General features: G+C 37.1%; 1 protein-coding gene across 4 annotated transcripts in view; it reads right to left on the reverse strand.

Moving 5' to 3' along the window:
• Nucleotides 1–866: 866 nt before the first annotated feature.
• The window catches only part of LOC139952159 (PX domain-containing protein kinase-like protein), a 31,713-nt gene continuing 17,461 nt past the window's right edge, over nt 867–15,118 (reverse strand). The window contains exons 11-15 of one of the 4 annotated variants that reach the window (XM_071951153.1): nt 13,841–13,988; nt 13,612–13,668; nt 13,084–13,120; nt 10,108–10,176; nt 867–6,238 (exon numbers count right to left, since the gene is read on the reverse strand). In XM_071951153.1, coding sequence (XP_071807254.1) covers nt 6,139–6,238; nt 10,108–10,176; nt 13,084–13,120; nt 13,612–13,668; nt 13,841–13,988 — 411 coding nt within the window. In that variant the 3' untranslated portion in view covers nt 867–6,138. The remainder of the gene's footprint in view (nt 6,239–10,107; nt 10,177–13,083; nt 13,121–13,611; nt 13,669–13,840; nt 13,989–15,118) is intronic. The other 3 variants (XM_071951172.1, XM_071951183.1, XM_071951163.1) reach the window with 3 other exon arrangements.

Consider the following 15,118-nt stretch of genomic DNA (forward strand, 5'->3'; position numbering starts at 1 on the left):
ACTAGAATCAAAATGGGAAGACACTTGGAATCAAAATGAGAAGACACTTGAATCAAAATGAGAAGACACTTCAATCAAAATAAGAACACGGTTTTATCATCAGCTGTTTCATTTCAACAAAAGACTAAGATAAGATTCATCTCTTCTGTTTTATGGGTGATACTCTGCAAAATTGAAAGATGTTTGTGAGACTCGGTATCAACATGTGAACATAATTTTATTTTTTTTACAAAGATGTTGAATTGAAAAAATAAAACAAAGACCACCGAACATGTCCTGTCGTGAGTTTACTGGCCTAACATGGAAATCACTGGCCTCACGCCACTGGTCGTGTGTAAAATTTGAGCCCTGTAAGAGTCAAATTGCATGGTCAAGGGTCAAATTGCACGCGACGCTCAATGGTTGTGCAGCCATGCCCGTACTATAACGGAGAACGGTATGCATCGACTGCAGTACCACTACATGTTAATAGCGCCCGCATAAGCTAGTGCCCAACACGAGTATGGCTAACGAATGGCGAATGTCAACGTCCCAATTTTATAGAGTTGTTTAACAGCCGATTTTGTGCTTACTGTGCAATTTCCATTTCATAGTGCTCCTCACCATCCGCACGAAAACGACTGACATCGCAAAGCAAATCCGTAGTGAACGCGCAAGAGTGGCCGCCTATTTGTTTTGCCGAGACTGGCTGAGAAAACCTAAAGATGCATTATAAAGAATAATTGTATGTTTTAACCTTTCCTAAACAAAAACAAACAAAAAAAACTCAGAGAGACATTAATTCAATGGTATAAAGGATATCTGTAGTTTTATTCAATAAATTTGTATGTCTATACATATATGATATTGCTTAAATCTGATTAATTTTTTTTTTTAGTCTTCAATAATTGTGACTGGAGATGTAATTTTAGAAAGGTACTATATAACTACAACTGAATATCAAATGAATTAAAACAATGACAAACTATACATCATACAAGTTTAAACCAAATAAAATGCAAATGTCCCACTCATTTCAAAATTTCTTAGCCAATTTCCTAAGACTCCAAATGATGACAACCTATAGACGATGTGACCTGTGACATCACATGTTAACAGAAGAGCCACAGAGCCTGGACTTCCTGCAGGCACGATTTGTACACAGCATATTGGAAGAAAACATAAAATCTTATATTTTATGGAGAATGCACTGTCCATCTCTTACCAACTTTTGATATGATGAAAGGGGGCACATCTCAAAACTTGTCCAGCTTTTACTTTCATAACTTTGGATTTATGTGGAAATTATGACGCGATATGTCAACTTTCCCATATGACCAGTGCATTATCTTGCCTGCCAGAATACCCAAAGAAAGTACAAGGTCGCACTTATTGTAAACAAAGTTCACATGGTCCATATATTGCATTAAATAAACCTGAAATATTTTCAGTAGTATGAATAGATAAGACGATCAGTACAGTGATCAGAACCGTGAGTTGAAACCAATGGTTCTTTTCAGAACCACCCCAACTCAATTAGAGATTATCATTACAGGGTGTTACCGCAAACCTTTACCATATCGTACTCCACCATGCAAAGTTTCAAATCCTACTTAAAATACTTAGGAGTATGATTCATTTTTGGTTTATGTAATGTGCAAATTAAGTAACATACAGTATGACCATGTGTTTTTAACAGGTTTCCAATGGCTATTTGTGACAGTGGTTCAAACTATGGATATGGCAGTTTTGCCATACCCCCTTAAAAAAACATTCAAACATTCAAAACAATAACAATTTGAAAAGAGATAAGGGGGAAAAGGGAACAGCCATTAAAGATTACAGTTTAAAGCTTGAGCACTGAACAAGACAGAAGAACATTGCAAATCTACTTTTCAATCTAAACTTCAAAGACAAAATCTCCAAGTCAGGTAAGTACATTTTTAAAGGCGGACACTATTGGTAATTACTCAAAATAATTGTTGGCATAAAACCTTTCTTTGTGACGAGTAATGGGGAGAGGTTGATGGTATAAAACATTGTGAGAAACGGCTCCCTCTGAAGTGACATAGTTTTCGAGAAAAGAGTAATTTTCCACGAATTTGATTTTGAGACCTCAGATTTAGAACTTGAGGTCTCGAAATCAACCATCTAAACACACACAACTTTGTGTGACAAGGGTGTTTTTTTCTTTCATTATTATCTCCCAACTTCGATGACCGATTGAGCTCAAATTTCCACAGGTTTGTTATTTTATGCATATGTTAAGATACACCAAGTGTGAAGGCTAGTCTTTGACAATTACCAATAGTGTCCACTGTCTTTAATAACCCAAACTTTAACATTATGCAATAAAAATTTCCCCGACAGTGTACACATATATAAATTTTGGTTTTACCCCTACACCGATGTGAGTAAGCATTGTACAGGTTGGATTCGAACCCATGACCTTTGCAACTCTAGAGCATTGTATACATGTAGTCGGTACTTTCCTGAGATCTGTGAAAACAACAACAGGCATATTACTCTGGTTGCATTCGAACCCACGACCTTTGCAACTCTAGAGCACTGTATACATATAGTCGGTACTTTCCTGAGATCTGTGAAAACAACAACAGGCATATTACTCTGGTTGGATTCGAACCCACGACCTTTGCAACTCTAGAGCATTGTATACATGTAGTCGGTACTTTCCTGAGATCTGTGAAAACAACAACAGGCATATTACTCTGGTGGGATTCGAACCCAGGACCTTTGCAACTCTAGAGCATTGTATACATGTAGTCGGTACTTTCCTGAGATCTGTGAAAACAACAACAGGCATATTACTCTGGTGGGATTCGAACCCACGACCTTTGCAACTCTAGAGCATTGTATACATGTAGTCGGTACTTTCCTGAGATCTGTGAAAACAACAACAGGCATATTACTCTGGTGGGATTCGAACCCAGGACCTTTGCAACTCTAGAGCATTGTATACATGTAGTCGGTACTTTCCTGAGATCTGTGAAAACAACAACAGGCATATTACTCTGGTTGGATTCGAACCCACGACCTTTGCAACTCTAGAGCATTGTATACATGTAGTCGGTACTTTCCCGAGATCTGTGAAAACAACAACAGGCATATTACTCTGGTGGGATTCGTACCCACGACCTTTGCAACTTTACAGCACTACACTTGGTGCTTTCCAGAGTTCTATGGGCTTAGAAACGTAGTACTAAGCGATGTATAAATTTGTATTATTATTATCATTATTTTGAAAAAAATAACAGGCATTTCACTCAGATGGGATTCAAACCCACGACCTTTGCAACTCTAGAGCACTGTATACGTGTACTTGGTACTTTCCCCGAGTTCTGTGAAAAAAATAATAGGCCTATAACTCGGGTGGGATTCGAACCCACAACCTTTGCAACTCAAGAGTAGTGTACATACTGAATCGGTCCTAGGTTCGAAAAGTGTATGTGAAATTGCTAATGAAACAGAAAGAACAATAAATGTAGACAAAAATTAGCATAAAACCTGAATGTGAGCAGAAATCTCTTGTTAAATTTTCTAATTGAAAACGCTTTTCTCTTGATTTAAAAAATATATATTTAAAGTGAAAAATTGTTTCAAATATAGTTTTTGTTTGTCACGGAATTAACATGACTTTTTTTCTGGCATTAAGTATATGAGCCCAATATCTTTGTACGACCCATTGCTATATTAGCTCCAATACAACTATCACTAGAATGTGCTGTTTTTTATTTATGCATATATTTTTTAATTTCAATTTTACTATAAAAAACTCTCTTCAATCTCTTTGGCTGGTTGTGAAGTCAGCATGATTTGCACATGTACAGTAAACTAAGTAGAGTGAATGTTTACAAACTGCTCCTTAAGTGAGCAGAAAACAATTTCCCCAATTGGACTAGAGTTAACTCAAGAGTTAAACAATTATACTGGGACAGGCAGTCAGAAATCAAGTTTACTTTGCTATGATATTTTGGGGGATATACGGTCACATAAAAGGGACAGAGTAGAACTGCCACAACAAGTTTTAAAGGGTTTTAAAACATACTCTTATAGGCAGGGTTTTGAAAACAAACAAAGCAGTTACAAATTATAAATTTAGTCAATGTCTCCTTCAACAACTTGTTGGGACTTTTGTACGAGGATGTGTTTCCATTTAAGTTTTTAAATGAAATACATCCATAATTATCGGATCATTTCAGTTGTCATATCAATTGAAATAATCCTAATCACAATATATACCTTCTTTGTACACGATTGTGACTGTTATGCAAATTATTAAGGCACAGAGTTACCTCTATAAATGAAGTGACTTAGCACAACATACTTTTTTTTCTTCAGCCTGAAGACTTTTTAAAAATAAATTTCTCTAAATAATTTTTGTTTGTTATGTACATGAAGTCATTGGAAATCATAGCATCAATTAAAGGTGAATATATAGATCGATGTCATTTCTAACACTGTATTATTAATATTATTATTATTATTATTAATATTATTATTTGATTTGCCATAACAGTACAAAACAAAACACAAGACAAAATTCCCCAGAGATGGGCAAGAGACAACAAAAGCAAATACATACTATATTTTAATCACAGTAAAAGGACAGGTGTATCCTGGCTGGAATGTTAAATGAGGGCCATTTTAATACTAACAGGCTGAACATTTTTGGCACTCTCATGAAGTATCTTTTGCGAAGATTTCATTTTGTTTGTCATCGCGATGCATCGGTTAATTGACTTATTTACATGTATTCGCCGTACAATAGAAAATCATTAACTAACAATAGCATGTCCAGTTATTTGTCTCGAAACATAAAACACAAAGTTTTAGCAATACAAAATGAAATGTACATGTATAAGTTTACTGCATAGTGTAATGAAAACATCCCCCAACACACACACAACGGTCGAAAACTGGACCACAATCCAATCATTCTCAGAATAATCTGGGCTTCACTTTGAATACTTTTTTGTGTCATATTTGGTAACATTCTAAAAAGTTTAATATAAAAATTAGGATTATATACTACTATCCTCACATTACCGTGCAACTGAGAATAATCAACTGCCTACAGGTTGCCCGTATAATCACCTTAAGCTGCCCTCCCATTGGACTTTTGGGTCTGGTATTCTAACGACCCATCCAGTAAGTTAACTTACAGGGCCGGTATAAGTTAACAGCTGTTCGCACTTGGATTAATTTGTTAATTTTCCTGCGTAGATTGGCAAAATATTAGGTCACGAGGTCGCTTTGAGCCTTTGTCAAACCTCGGTAGGCTCCGCGTGCTGCTTGCACAGTGGATACGCAGCTCAGCCTTAAACATTCGCTATGGTTCGTACATCAGCATTGCAGATTGAAGTACGTGTTTATATTGTTAAGTTACTGGAATGGGGCGTTCACACTGGACTTCTTGTCCCTGTTATGTTAACATTGTTAAGTTACCGCAGCTCGAATCTAACTATTTAAGGCATGTTACAGAATCGGTAAGAAACAAAAATCATGAACAAGATCACAGATCTACATAAAACTTACACGGTCTAATGATGATGATAGTAGAACACATCCCTTGAAATATTTCTGTCTGAAATGTTGCATTCTGAGTTTATCGCTCAGTGAGCGTTTTATTCATTTTTGTTTTGGCACTGATGCAATGCAAAATGTGTAATCGGTCTTTCACTATTCTCTCAGGACCCAGCTAGGTGGCCAATTGACCTCAAACTTCTACAGGTTGGTCAGTTTATGTATATGGTGGATTACATAAACTGCTAACACTGCCAGCAACTTTTTTGTAAAAAAAAAACCCAATTCTGTAATGTTCCTTTAAGTTAACAGCGCCGTGACGGTCATTTACCACCCGGATAAGTTATCAGCTGTTTGCACTTGGACTTAATATCGGTAAGTTAACAATTTGCGGCGGTAGGTAAACCATTTTTAGTCCAATGCGAACGCGGCTTTGCTCTCCTGGCATAATACTGGCAAGAAGCCATAGTAGCCACTCGCATTACAAGGAACTCAAAATTACAAGGAATTCAAATCTTCGGGGCGCTGCAATCCTTGGTAACGGTCTTTTTTAATCCACCCTTCTTGAAGCCACTGATAGAGCTGAGTAGAGCACCTCTTTCTCCGGACGCAGGCTTAGGTGTGGTTTTGGCAGAGGCTTGGGGCGGGGGCGGGGCCCGTGGAGGTTGGATGGGAGTAGATGGGGGAGGCGGGGCCGGAGGTGCTGATGGTGGAACTGTAGGATAATAGAGAAACAAATCTACACATTATTGTTGGATAAGAATACAGACATATCAATAGACAATAGCAAAATAATATTACAAACAATAAAGCAAACAAATAATTTTAAATAATCAGGCTAATCAGGAATGGAAAAATCCAAATCAAAATCTGAACAAATAAACTTGTTTTTGGAACAAATCAGATGTCAGAAAAAAAAACATACATCGCGTCTTCACATATGGTACATCTAGAGTAACATTAAAAAATTAAATTAGCTTTTGAAAACTGCTTACAAGCCTAAATAACTTGTGGTAAGCGCAAAAATTCATATTGGATGAAGACCTCAAAAATGAGGCCAGAGAACATTTTATTCTGTTTTTTTCACATCCAGTTTCAAACGGAAGACAAGGTTAGTGTGAGGTTAATTAATTTTTTGTTAAATTTCAGGACCTTTTATATGAGGTATTGATTGTGAAAATGGCTTATAAAATTTATGGTTTTTTAAATTTTATTTGAAGCATGATGACATCTCAACAAAAACGTCATTTTTTAATTGTTATGTTTTAACTATCTAACCATATGTGAAGTTATGAAGAAATGTTACATGAGCTTTGCACATATTATAATGTTAATACTACCAGGGGTGCCTTCCACTTCCGCAAACGACTCGCATTGGTGCGTATTTTGCGATGTCAATATGGCGGCGCCCTGAAATGAAGATGGCGCGCACCATACGCAGTATTTTTTTTAACTTAGTTTTTGCTGTATGTAGTCCTCTTTTCCATTATTTCTTCAACTAATCAACTTTGTTACCTTAATATTCATTATAAATCACCGAAAATACAATGTAATTATGTTTGTGACAAATAAATAATACCGTATGCTTGTCCGCCATTTTAAAAACCACTCGCCAACACCTCAGAAGTATGTTCACCTAAAGTTGCCAACGTTCGCCAACGGTGTCAGCACACAAATCGTTTCACTTGAAATTGTTGGCGAACGTGCGCAACTGTTGGCAACGTTTGCGCTAGTGGAACACACCCCTGGCAATCACCATTCCGAACATGAAGTGAAAACAATTGAATAACAGAACAAAAACAGAGTGAAGGTATTAGAGCTCACAATACAATACAAAATAATCAAAACTGTGCAATATATGTTATCAATCATTTATGTACAGCAGCTTTTGATTAAAGGCAGCGGACACTATTGGTAATCACTCAAAATAATTATTAGCATAAAACCTTTCTTGATTACGAGTAATGGGGAGAGGTTGATAGTATAAAACATTGTGAGAAACGGCTCCCTCTGAAGTAATGTAGTTTTCGAGAAAGGAGTAATTTTCCCATGAATTTGATTTCGAGACCTCAAGTTTAAAATTTGAGGTCTCGAATTCAAGCATCTGAAAGCGCACAACTTCGTGTGACAAGGGTGTTATCTTCTTTCATTATTATCTCGCAACTTCGACAACCGATTGAGCTCAAATTTTCACAATTTTATTATTTTATGCATAATTTTGAGATACAGCAAGTGAGAAGACATGTCTTTGACAATTAACAATAGAGTCCAGGGTAATTAAGTGTACATGTAAAACTACCTACTACAAATAATTTTTTTATATGGATCAGAAAAGAATGGAAAGTATTAAACCTTCACTTAAGAACACCACGTGTTCACAATATTAGATTATTGATAAGCTCAGGTTTCTGCGATGAAATCTTCCTTGATAACTTATTCAATATGCACTAGACATACAGGCAGTTAAACAGAACAAAGTAAATGCACAGACAAATCTGTAGTGCAAACACAAACATGACCAAAATAAACAAAAGTGAAAATAAATAATTTTTGCCATTTTACTTCTTTGTTTTTTTTTTGACAGATAGGATATCCCCATACATCCAAATATCTATGTCGTTAAAAGAAAATAACTGAAGAACAATGCCAACATCACATTATTTCAGAGCATAGTACAGGTACAACAAACATGCCAGAGACACCAAAAAGAAAACGCATTAAAAGAAGAAAAGAAAAAAAGGGGGAAAAAAACCCAGTAAACCCATAGAGCAAGAGAACAAAAATTGAACAAGAGAACAAAAATTGTCATTCTACAAATAAGTGCAAAAAGGTAGCAAATAAAACGGAATTAATCACAGACAAGATTACATTATTGGTGCAGACAGATGTGCAAATAGATAGTTCCCACATGACGTAAATCGATCATCTTTACGGGCAATTTGGAACACACAGCCATGCGTTTTGCGCAAGAACGGCGTGCAGCACCGGCACATTTCACAAAACGAGAGCCTAATTGGTTAGTAAACAGTGTGGTTGCTGGATGCGCCTGCAAAATGCAGTTTGCCCGTAAAGATGGCATCTATTGCAACTTATCTGTGGGACAGTTGCATGTAATACACTAGCAACTATCCCAAGATACAGCTTGTAAAATTAAAATAATCAATTTAATTTTAGCACTTAAAGGCACTGGACTTTATTGGCAATTACTCAAAATAATTCTTAGCATAAAAACTAACTTGGAAACGAGCAATTGAGAACTGTTGTTGATAGTATCAAACAATGGGGGAAACAGCCCCCTCTGAACTAACATAGTTGTAGATAAAGAGGTAATTTCACACTCGAATATTAAAAGACGTCAGCCCTGAAGCCTTTAATTAGACTAAAAGCACTCAAATCTGAAAGCACTCAAATATGTGCAACAAGGGTGTTTTTTTCTTTCATTAATCTCTTGCAGCTTTGATGATCAATTGAGCCAAAATGTTCACAGCTTTGTTATTTCATGCATATGTTGGGATACACCAAGTGAGAATTCTGGTCTTTGACAAGAGACCCTTCCCATGAAATATTTAAATTTCACATAGCGCGTGCGCACTAACATTTTGGTTGGCAAAATGAGGGACCATCGCGCTGTTTTGTACACTGCGTGACGCAGACGCGATTGCGCGTCTGCTCAGTGCACAACTCTATGGCGTTTGTCAACCAACAGGGTCTGTACGCATGCGTGAATGTTATTAGCATAGTTCATGGGAAGGGTCCATTGCCAAAGGTGTCCAGTGCCTTTGTCTAGTGGGAAAAGATAAATAATAAGAAGCCAATATGTAGTCAAGCAATGCTTTTCCTTCTGCGAGGAAAGATTACTGCCTTTCAATTTACTACAAAGGGGGCATGAATATCACACAGTGAGAGCATACAGGTAGGTAGGGTGGATTGAAATAATGGACAAGCTTCCAACCATCTACTATCACAAAAACACAATGCATATTTGTGGCATGGCACGGCCTAGCGGTTAAGAGTGCCGGATTCAAGCCCTGGTGTTTCTGATCAGCAGAGTGTGGGTTCGAGTCTCCGTCATGACACTTGTGTTCTTAAGTGTCTTGTATCCTGTAAGCTAGACACTTGAGCATGATTGCTTCGTAAAAGTTGGGGAGGTAGTGCTTTCTGCTCTACCAGCCAGGCATCTGATGGATGATACCCAAGCCTACATCCGTATGGACTGTACAAGGGGTAACCCTGTTTCAGCCCTAGGAGTAGGTGGCATCGCCCCTGAAAAAATAGTTGATTTGTTGCCCACACCTTGAAGTGGCCTTCAGGCCTCATGTGTCTGGCGACTTGCATAACATTTTTTTAAATAAAAAAAACATTCAAGTGTAGTATTGTTCTACTATTGTGTTAATGCACATGTAAGTATATCAATCCGTTAGTCTAACATAACATTTGTGCGCACTACTGGAAAAAATCATTAAGGCTGCAGAAATTATAAAGTCTAGAGCAAAAAAAGAAAATGTTATTTCCAACACCACATTCATGTAAATCAACAGCGAACACAAAACATGCTTCTACAGTGATGAACATACACTCACACACCTAGTGGTATGCTCATTCTCATTTATGGTAACCTTTTTCTTTGATGTGCTTACGTCTTTGCACTCGCTTCTGAAAATTTAATACAAGATACAAATATATTTATATTTATATTTCCTCTACAAAAATCTTAAGAGCAAACTGAAAAAACTGATAATAGGACACACACATTATTAGACAATTTAATTATGGCCGAGGGAAATAGGCCCCTCTTCTGGTCACTCACGGGCCCAAGGGGTAATAGACGTACACTAGTTACCTCATTGCCAGTCAATATGTGTTTTATAACACAGCTCGGTCTTAAATATGAAATGAAATAAGAACAGAAATCTGGAAAAAGAAAGGAAGTTTTGTATTTGCTGTTCACGGTTTAAGTCAAGAGAGGGCGCTGTAACTGGGCACTATTTTCAAATACTACTACTAGTTCCCGCAAAACACGCGTGCGCGATCACTAGACTATACTAGTTCATCCCATGTGACCGTGTTTCAGCCAACCAGAATACAGAACAAGCAAGAGGTGTGTTATAAAATTACATATGGCAAAGTGTATGCTAAACTATTTTGACAAAGATATTGACAAAATAGGGACACCGCCAATATAGGGCTAGATAGCTCAGTTGGTAGAGCGCCGGCACGTTAATCCGGAGGTCGTTGGTTGGAATCCCACTCTAGTCAATTCTTTGTTCAACCCCAAAAATCATCTAAACTATTTTTCACTTAACTTTACTAGTAATTTTATCTTAGGAATAAAATAATCAAATAAATCAATTTAAAAATGAAATAAAATCAACAACAAATTAATAAATATCAGATGTGGTATTGGATAAAGATGAGTTCAACGCAAGATCCTGGAGGTTGTACAGTTTTGTATAAAAATGGTCCACACTTATCAACAAATATTGTCTAGAAGCGCCAGCTGCTGGCGATTTTGCCGGTTAGGTCACTTGGTGTTTGATGCCAGTTATTATTTATTTTCCCTCATTTTTTTTCTGTGGCATGTTCAGGAGTCAATGTCACCCCAAAATGTGGTGATTTAACTTTTAAAAAATGCTCATATCGTACGTTAGAGCATCCAAAATCAACAAAATATCCGGGGCCCTTGGGCAGGCCTCGGACCACACGCTGTAAGGGCAATGCGCTTCACGTTCGCGCTGCGCATTAGCTCAGCCGTTTAACAAAAATGGCTACTCATATAGTCGTTCACCTACTTCTTTATAAACTGTGACAACCCTCTTCACAAAACAAATATTGCAGGATCTTTAGCCAATGGACCATTCCCATGAAATATGCTAAATTACATTCACGCATGCGTACAGACCCTATTGGTTGGCAAACACAATGGAAATGTGCACTAAGTAGGCACGCAATCGCGTCTGCGTCATGCAACCATTATCCGTGAACAAAACAGCGTGATGTTCCCTCAATTTGCCAACCAAATATAAAGTGCACTTGCTATGTGCAATTTACATATTATTTCATGGGAATGGTCTATTCCCAGCATGAGTATCCTGTTTCCACCAGAACAGAAGAACAAGACTGACTGTCCTGATACTTTGTTCTTGTAACAGGCACGATATTTGGTCCTTGAGGAAAAAAAGTAGGAACAATTGCAGGAGTTCAAGGGCCGAACCACATGTTCACATTTTATTTAGGTGTACAAGAGCCGAACCACATGTACACATTTTATTTAGGTGTAATAGACTTTTCAATGTTTGTTAATGAGAAAACCATGCAAAAAACTCGACAAGGTAGGAGGACAGCTAATTAAGTTCAAATCTTAGCTTTTTTTAATCCCACCTGGTACGATAACATTTGGTGAAGCAGCTTGGGGAAAAAATCTCACCATGGCCAAGTACAGGGTACTGTTTTTAGCTTAAACTAAGACTTTCGCGGAGTAACTTGGGGTATTTCTGATGTCTACATTTAATAATAAAATCCCCAAGAGGTCATGGCATGCTTTGTGTGCATCAGCAGTCCAAAGATACATTCCATTTTGAGCATAAAATCATGAATTCCATCCATGCTGAACTTGTGTGTGGAATCAGCATGCAATTGTCCCGAGGTTACATGCTGCTGCTGAACTAAAAAATCTTGGCTCTGTCCGCTATAAAAAATTTCACACTGTCACAACCTCATGAGTTGCATCCCAAACTCATGGATTCAATAAGCATGGATTCAATAAAACCGCGAAAAACAATAATTGAAATTGCTACCTTTAACCATAGGTTTATCTCAAAGTAATTCTATAAGATTATCTTTCAATATAAATTATATGTAAATTTGCATCGGGGATAAAGAATATTAATTTTGGTTTTACCCATAAACACTGTTGTGAGATTATCTTGTTAATCTAACTGGAAGTAGATCAAGAGGGAGTCAATTTCAGTCAAAACATACTTATTTCAAATGAATTCAAACATGCATAAAGCATGCGTATCTCATCACTTAATTAATAACACTTTGGGAGGCTAATCATCCTCACTCGCAGCTAAGAGCTGAATTGCGAAGGACGCGGCTACAACGTGTTTGAGAAGCTGGCATGCAAGTGCGCCTTTGGCTGCCAGCCACATCAACCCATTATGACCACGAAGCACAGCCAGAGTTCGGAAGTGTCTGATTTTCTCCCGAGAGAGGAAAACCGCATGGTCTGGAAAACCCTCGTGGCACAGCAGAGAACCAACGCACCACTCAACTCACATATGGCCCTGGCCGGGCATCGAACCAGGGTCACAGTGGTGAGCGCTTTACGCACAAGCAAACCATGCCCCCTGAACGTGCACAAAGCATGCCCATCTCACCACTTGCATGATGACACCTGACACAATTTTGGACTAGCACATCTGCTTATGCACTCCTTTTTGTGTCCGTCTCAATTTTCACATGCCATAATCAGGGGATATACAATCGCAGCCAAACCACATTTTGTGAAGAAAAAAAAAGCTCATTCAAAGCATCCCACTTTGCCATGCTCCTTCTCACCTGTGTTTTCTATGAGGTTTACGATGGGATTTCTTAACTACAAGAAAGTCACAAATTAATGTTGATGAATACTCAAAACTATTCAGTATTTCATTAAAGTTGTGTAACTACCAATTTTAGTTATTTTTTATATCAAGTGCTTTTCCCTTGTCTTATTTGAAAACATGGGAAATGCGATAGACATAGGAAATGCACTTGTGTTAGTAAAATTGCAACAAACATTTCAAAATGTGGAATCATTGGTGTTTCCTTTCGGCATAGCTATAGACCCATTGCAAAACGTGCAGTGCACTTGCATGCGCATCAGCTGTTCGCCATTTTGGGTGTCAAACACACTCACAAGAGGACATGTTTACGCCGCACCTTCGAACAATGCGAGTCTATGATCTCCACCATTTTGTGATAGTCCGTTCCTCTTATGAATGTTTTGACATCCAAAATGGTGGACAGAAGACGTGCATGTGTATGCGCAGCGCATTGTGCACAGGGTCTATTCAAGTATAAATGACCAAGCATAATGTGACTGACCTGATGCTGGCGATGAGGGCGCTGTTGATGACGGACTACTCACACTTGATGCAACACCTGTACATGAAAACAAGAAATAACACAACAGTTCATGACATTTGTAATGTCTCTCATTTGCAATTTTTATTTTATTTGTTTATTTTTAAAAAGCAATTTTTATTAAAAACGCTTTTTAACTAAAAACAATTAAAAAAACAAAACAAATGCTTTTCAAAAAGAAACAACTTACCATTACTTGCACCATTTGTCTGATTTTCATCGATGCTAAGTTGTTGCTCTGATAACCTCTTTCTGACCATTGCCTTTTTTCTCTTTTTTTTCTCTTCTTCTGAATTGTGATGGGCATGTACTTTGGATACCCTCATCCAACTTGAAAACTTGAGGTAAAAAATAAAAATAAAAATTGCTGAAGCAGATGTTGTCCGTTGTGGTAATAGAAAAGACACAAATTTCAATTCAATTCAATTCAATTCAATTCAATTCAGTTCAATTCAATTCAATTCAATTCAATTATTATTCCGTTAAACAAATTAAATGACAGTAGTTAAAAAGGCTAAAAGTTACGATTTACATTTTGTTATGAAACAAAGAAGATAAAACCTAAAAGCGATTTAACCCCTAAAAAATGGGAGACCGCACACAATTGAACTAATTAAAGATAGCACAAAAAGCATTGTTCTTAAAAGATGCTGATGACTAAAAATACAACATTTAGGAAAGCAAAGAGTGGCATTAACTGGACCTCACTGCCGTAGCAGGACTAACAACAGTAAAGGGAAAAACAATACAAAGTCACATTCAGATAAAACACATTTATAAACTGAGAAACCTTGATGCTACATTGGTCAGATTGAGATTTGTCCTTATCATTTAAACTCTATAAAAAAAACATTTTATTTACAGATTAAGCAATTAAAAAGATTGGGCAACTCTACAATCCATCCAAAAAGTACTAGCTCCATAAAAATACCTAGGACAACACCACAATAAAAAAGACCTATCAAAAATTGTAAACACAGATTTTCATATAAAACATCAATATAAATTATGCACATGAAAGGAAACAAGGAAATGCAATGAATCAACAAAAATTATAATTGCACTGGAAAGTTGGATGGAAACATGAATCAGTGCAGCGACCAGTCAGAAGTGTGGTTGCCCCTGGAATAAAGGAGAGCTTCCATCAAACATGGTGGGCATCTGTAAGCTAATAATTCCAAGGAACCCTGAATCAATTATTCATTACACTGCAATAATAATCATAATAATGAACGATGTATAGCGCATATATCACAATCACAGTCGTCTCTAACCGCTTTGAGGTGAGAAAAGAGAAGTTTGACAACAGAGACAAGTAAGTAAGTACATAAAGAAATTTTTTAGTTGATACAGAAAGAAATACTGAAGGCTGCTGCAAAAATAAATGTGTTGTTAACTTTGGCTGAAATGACTTCATGTTCATAATGTGAATGAATGTTTTATGCTGTCCGGAAGACTATTTTAAGAT

Source organism: Asterias amurensis, chromosome 2 (genome assembly GCF_032118995.1).
Source record: "Asterias amurensis chromosome 2, ASM3211899v1".
Lineage (NCBI taxonomy): Eukaryota > Metazoa > Echinodermata > Asteroidea > Forcipulatida > Asteriidae > Asterias > Asterias amurensis.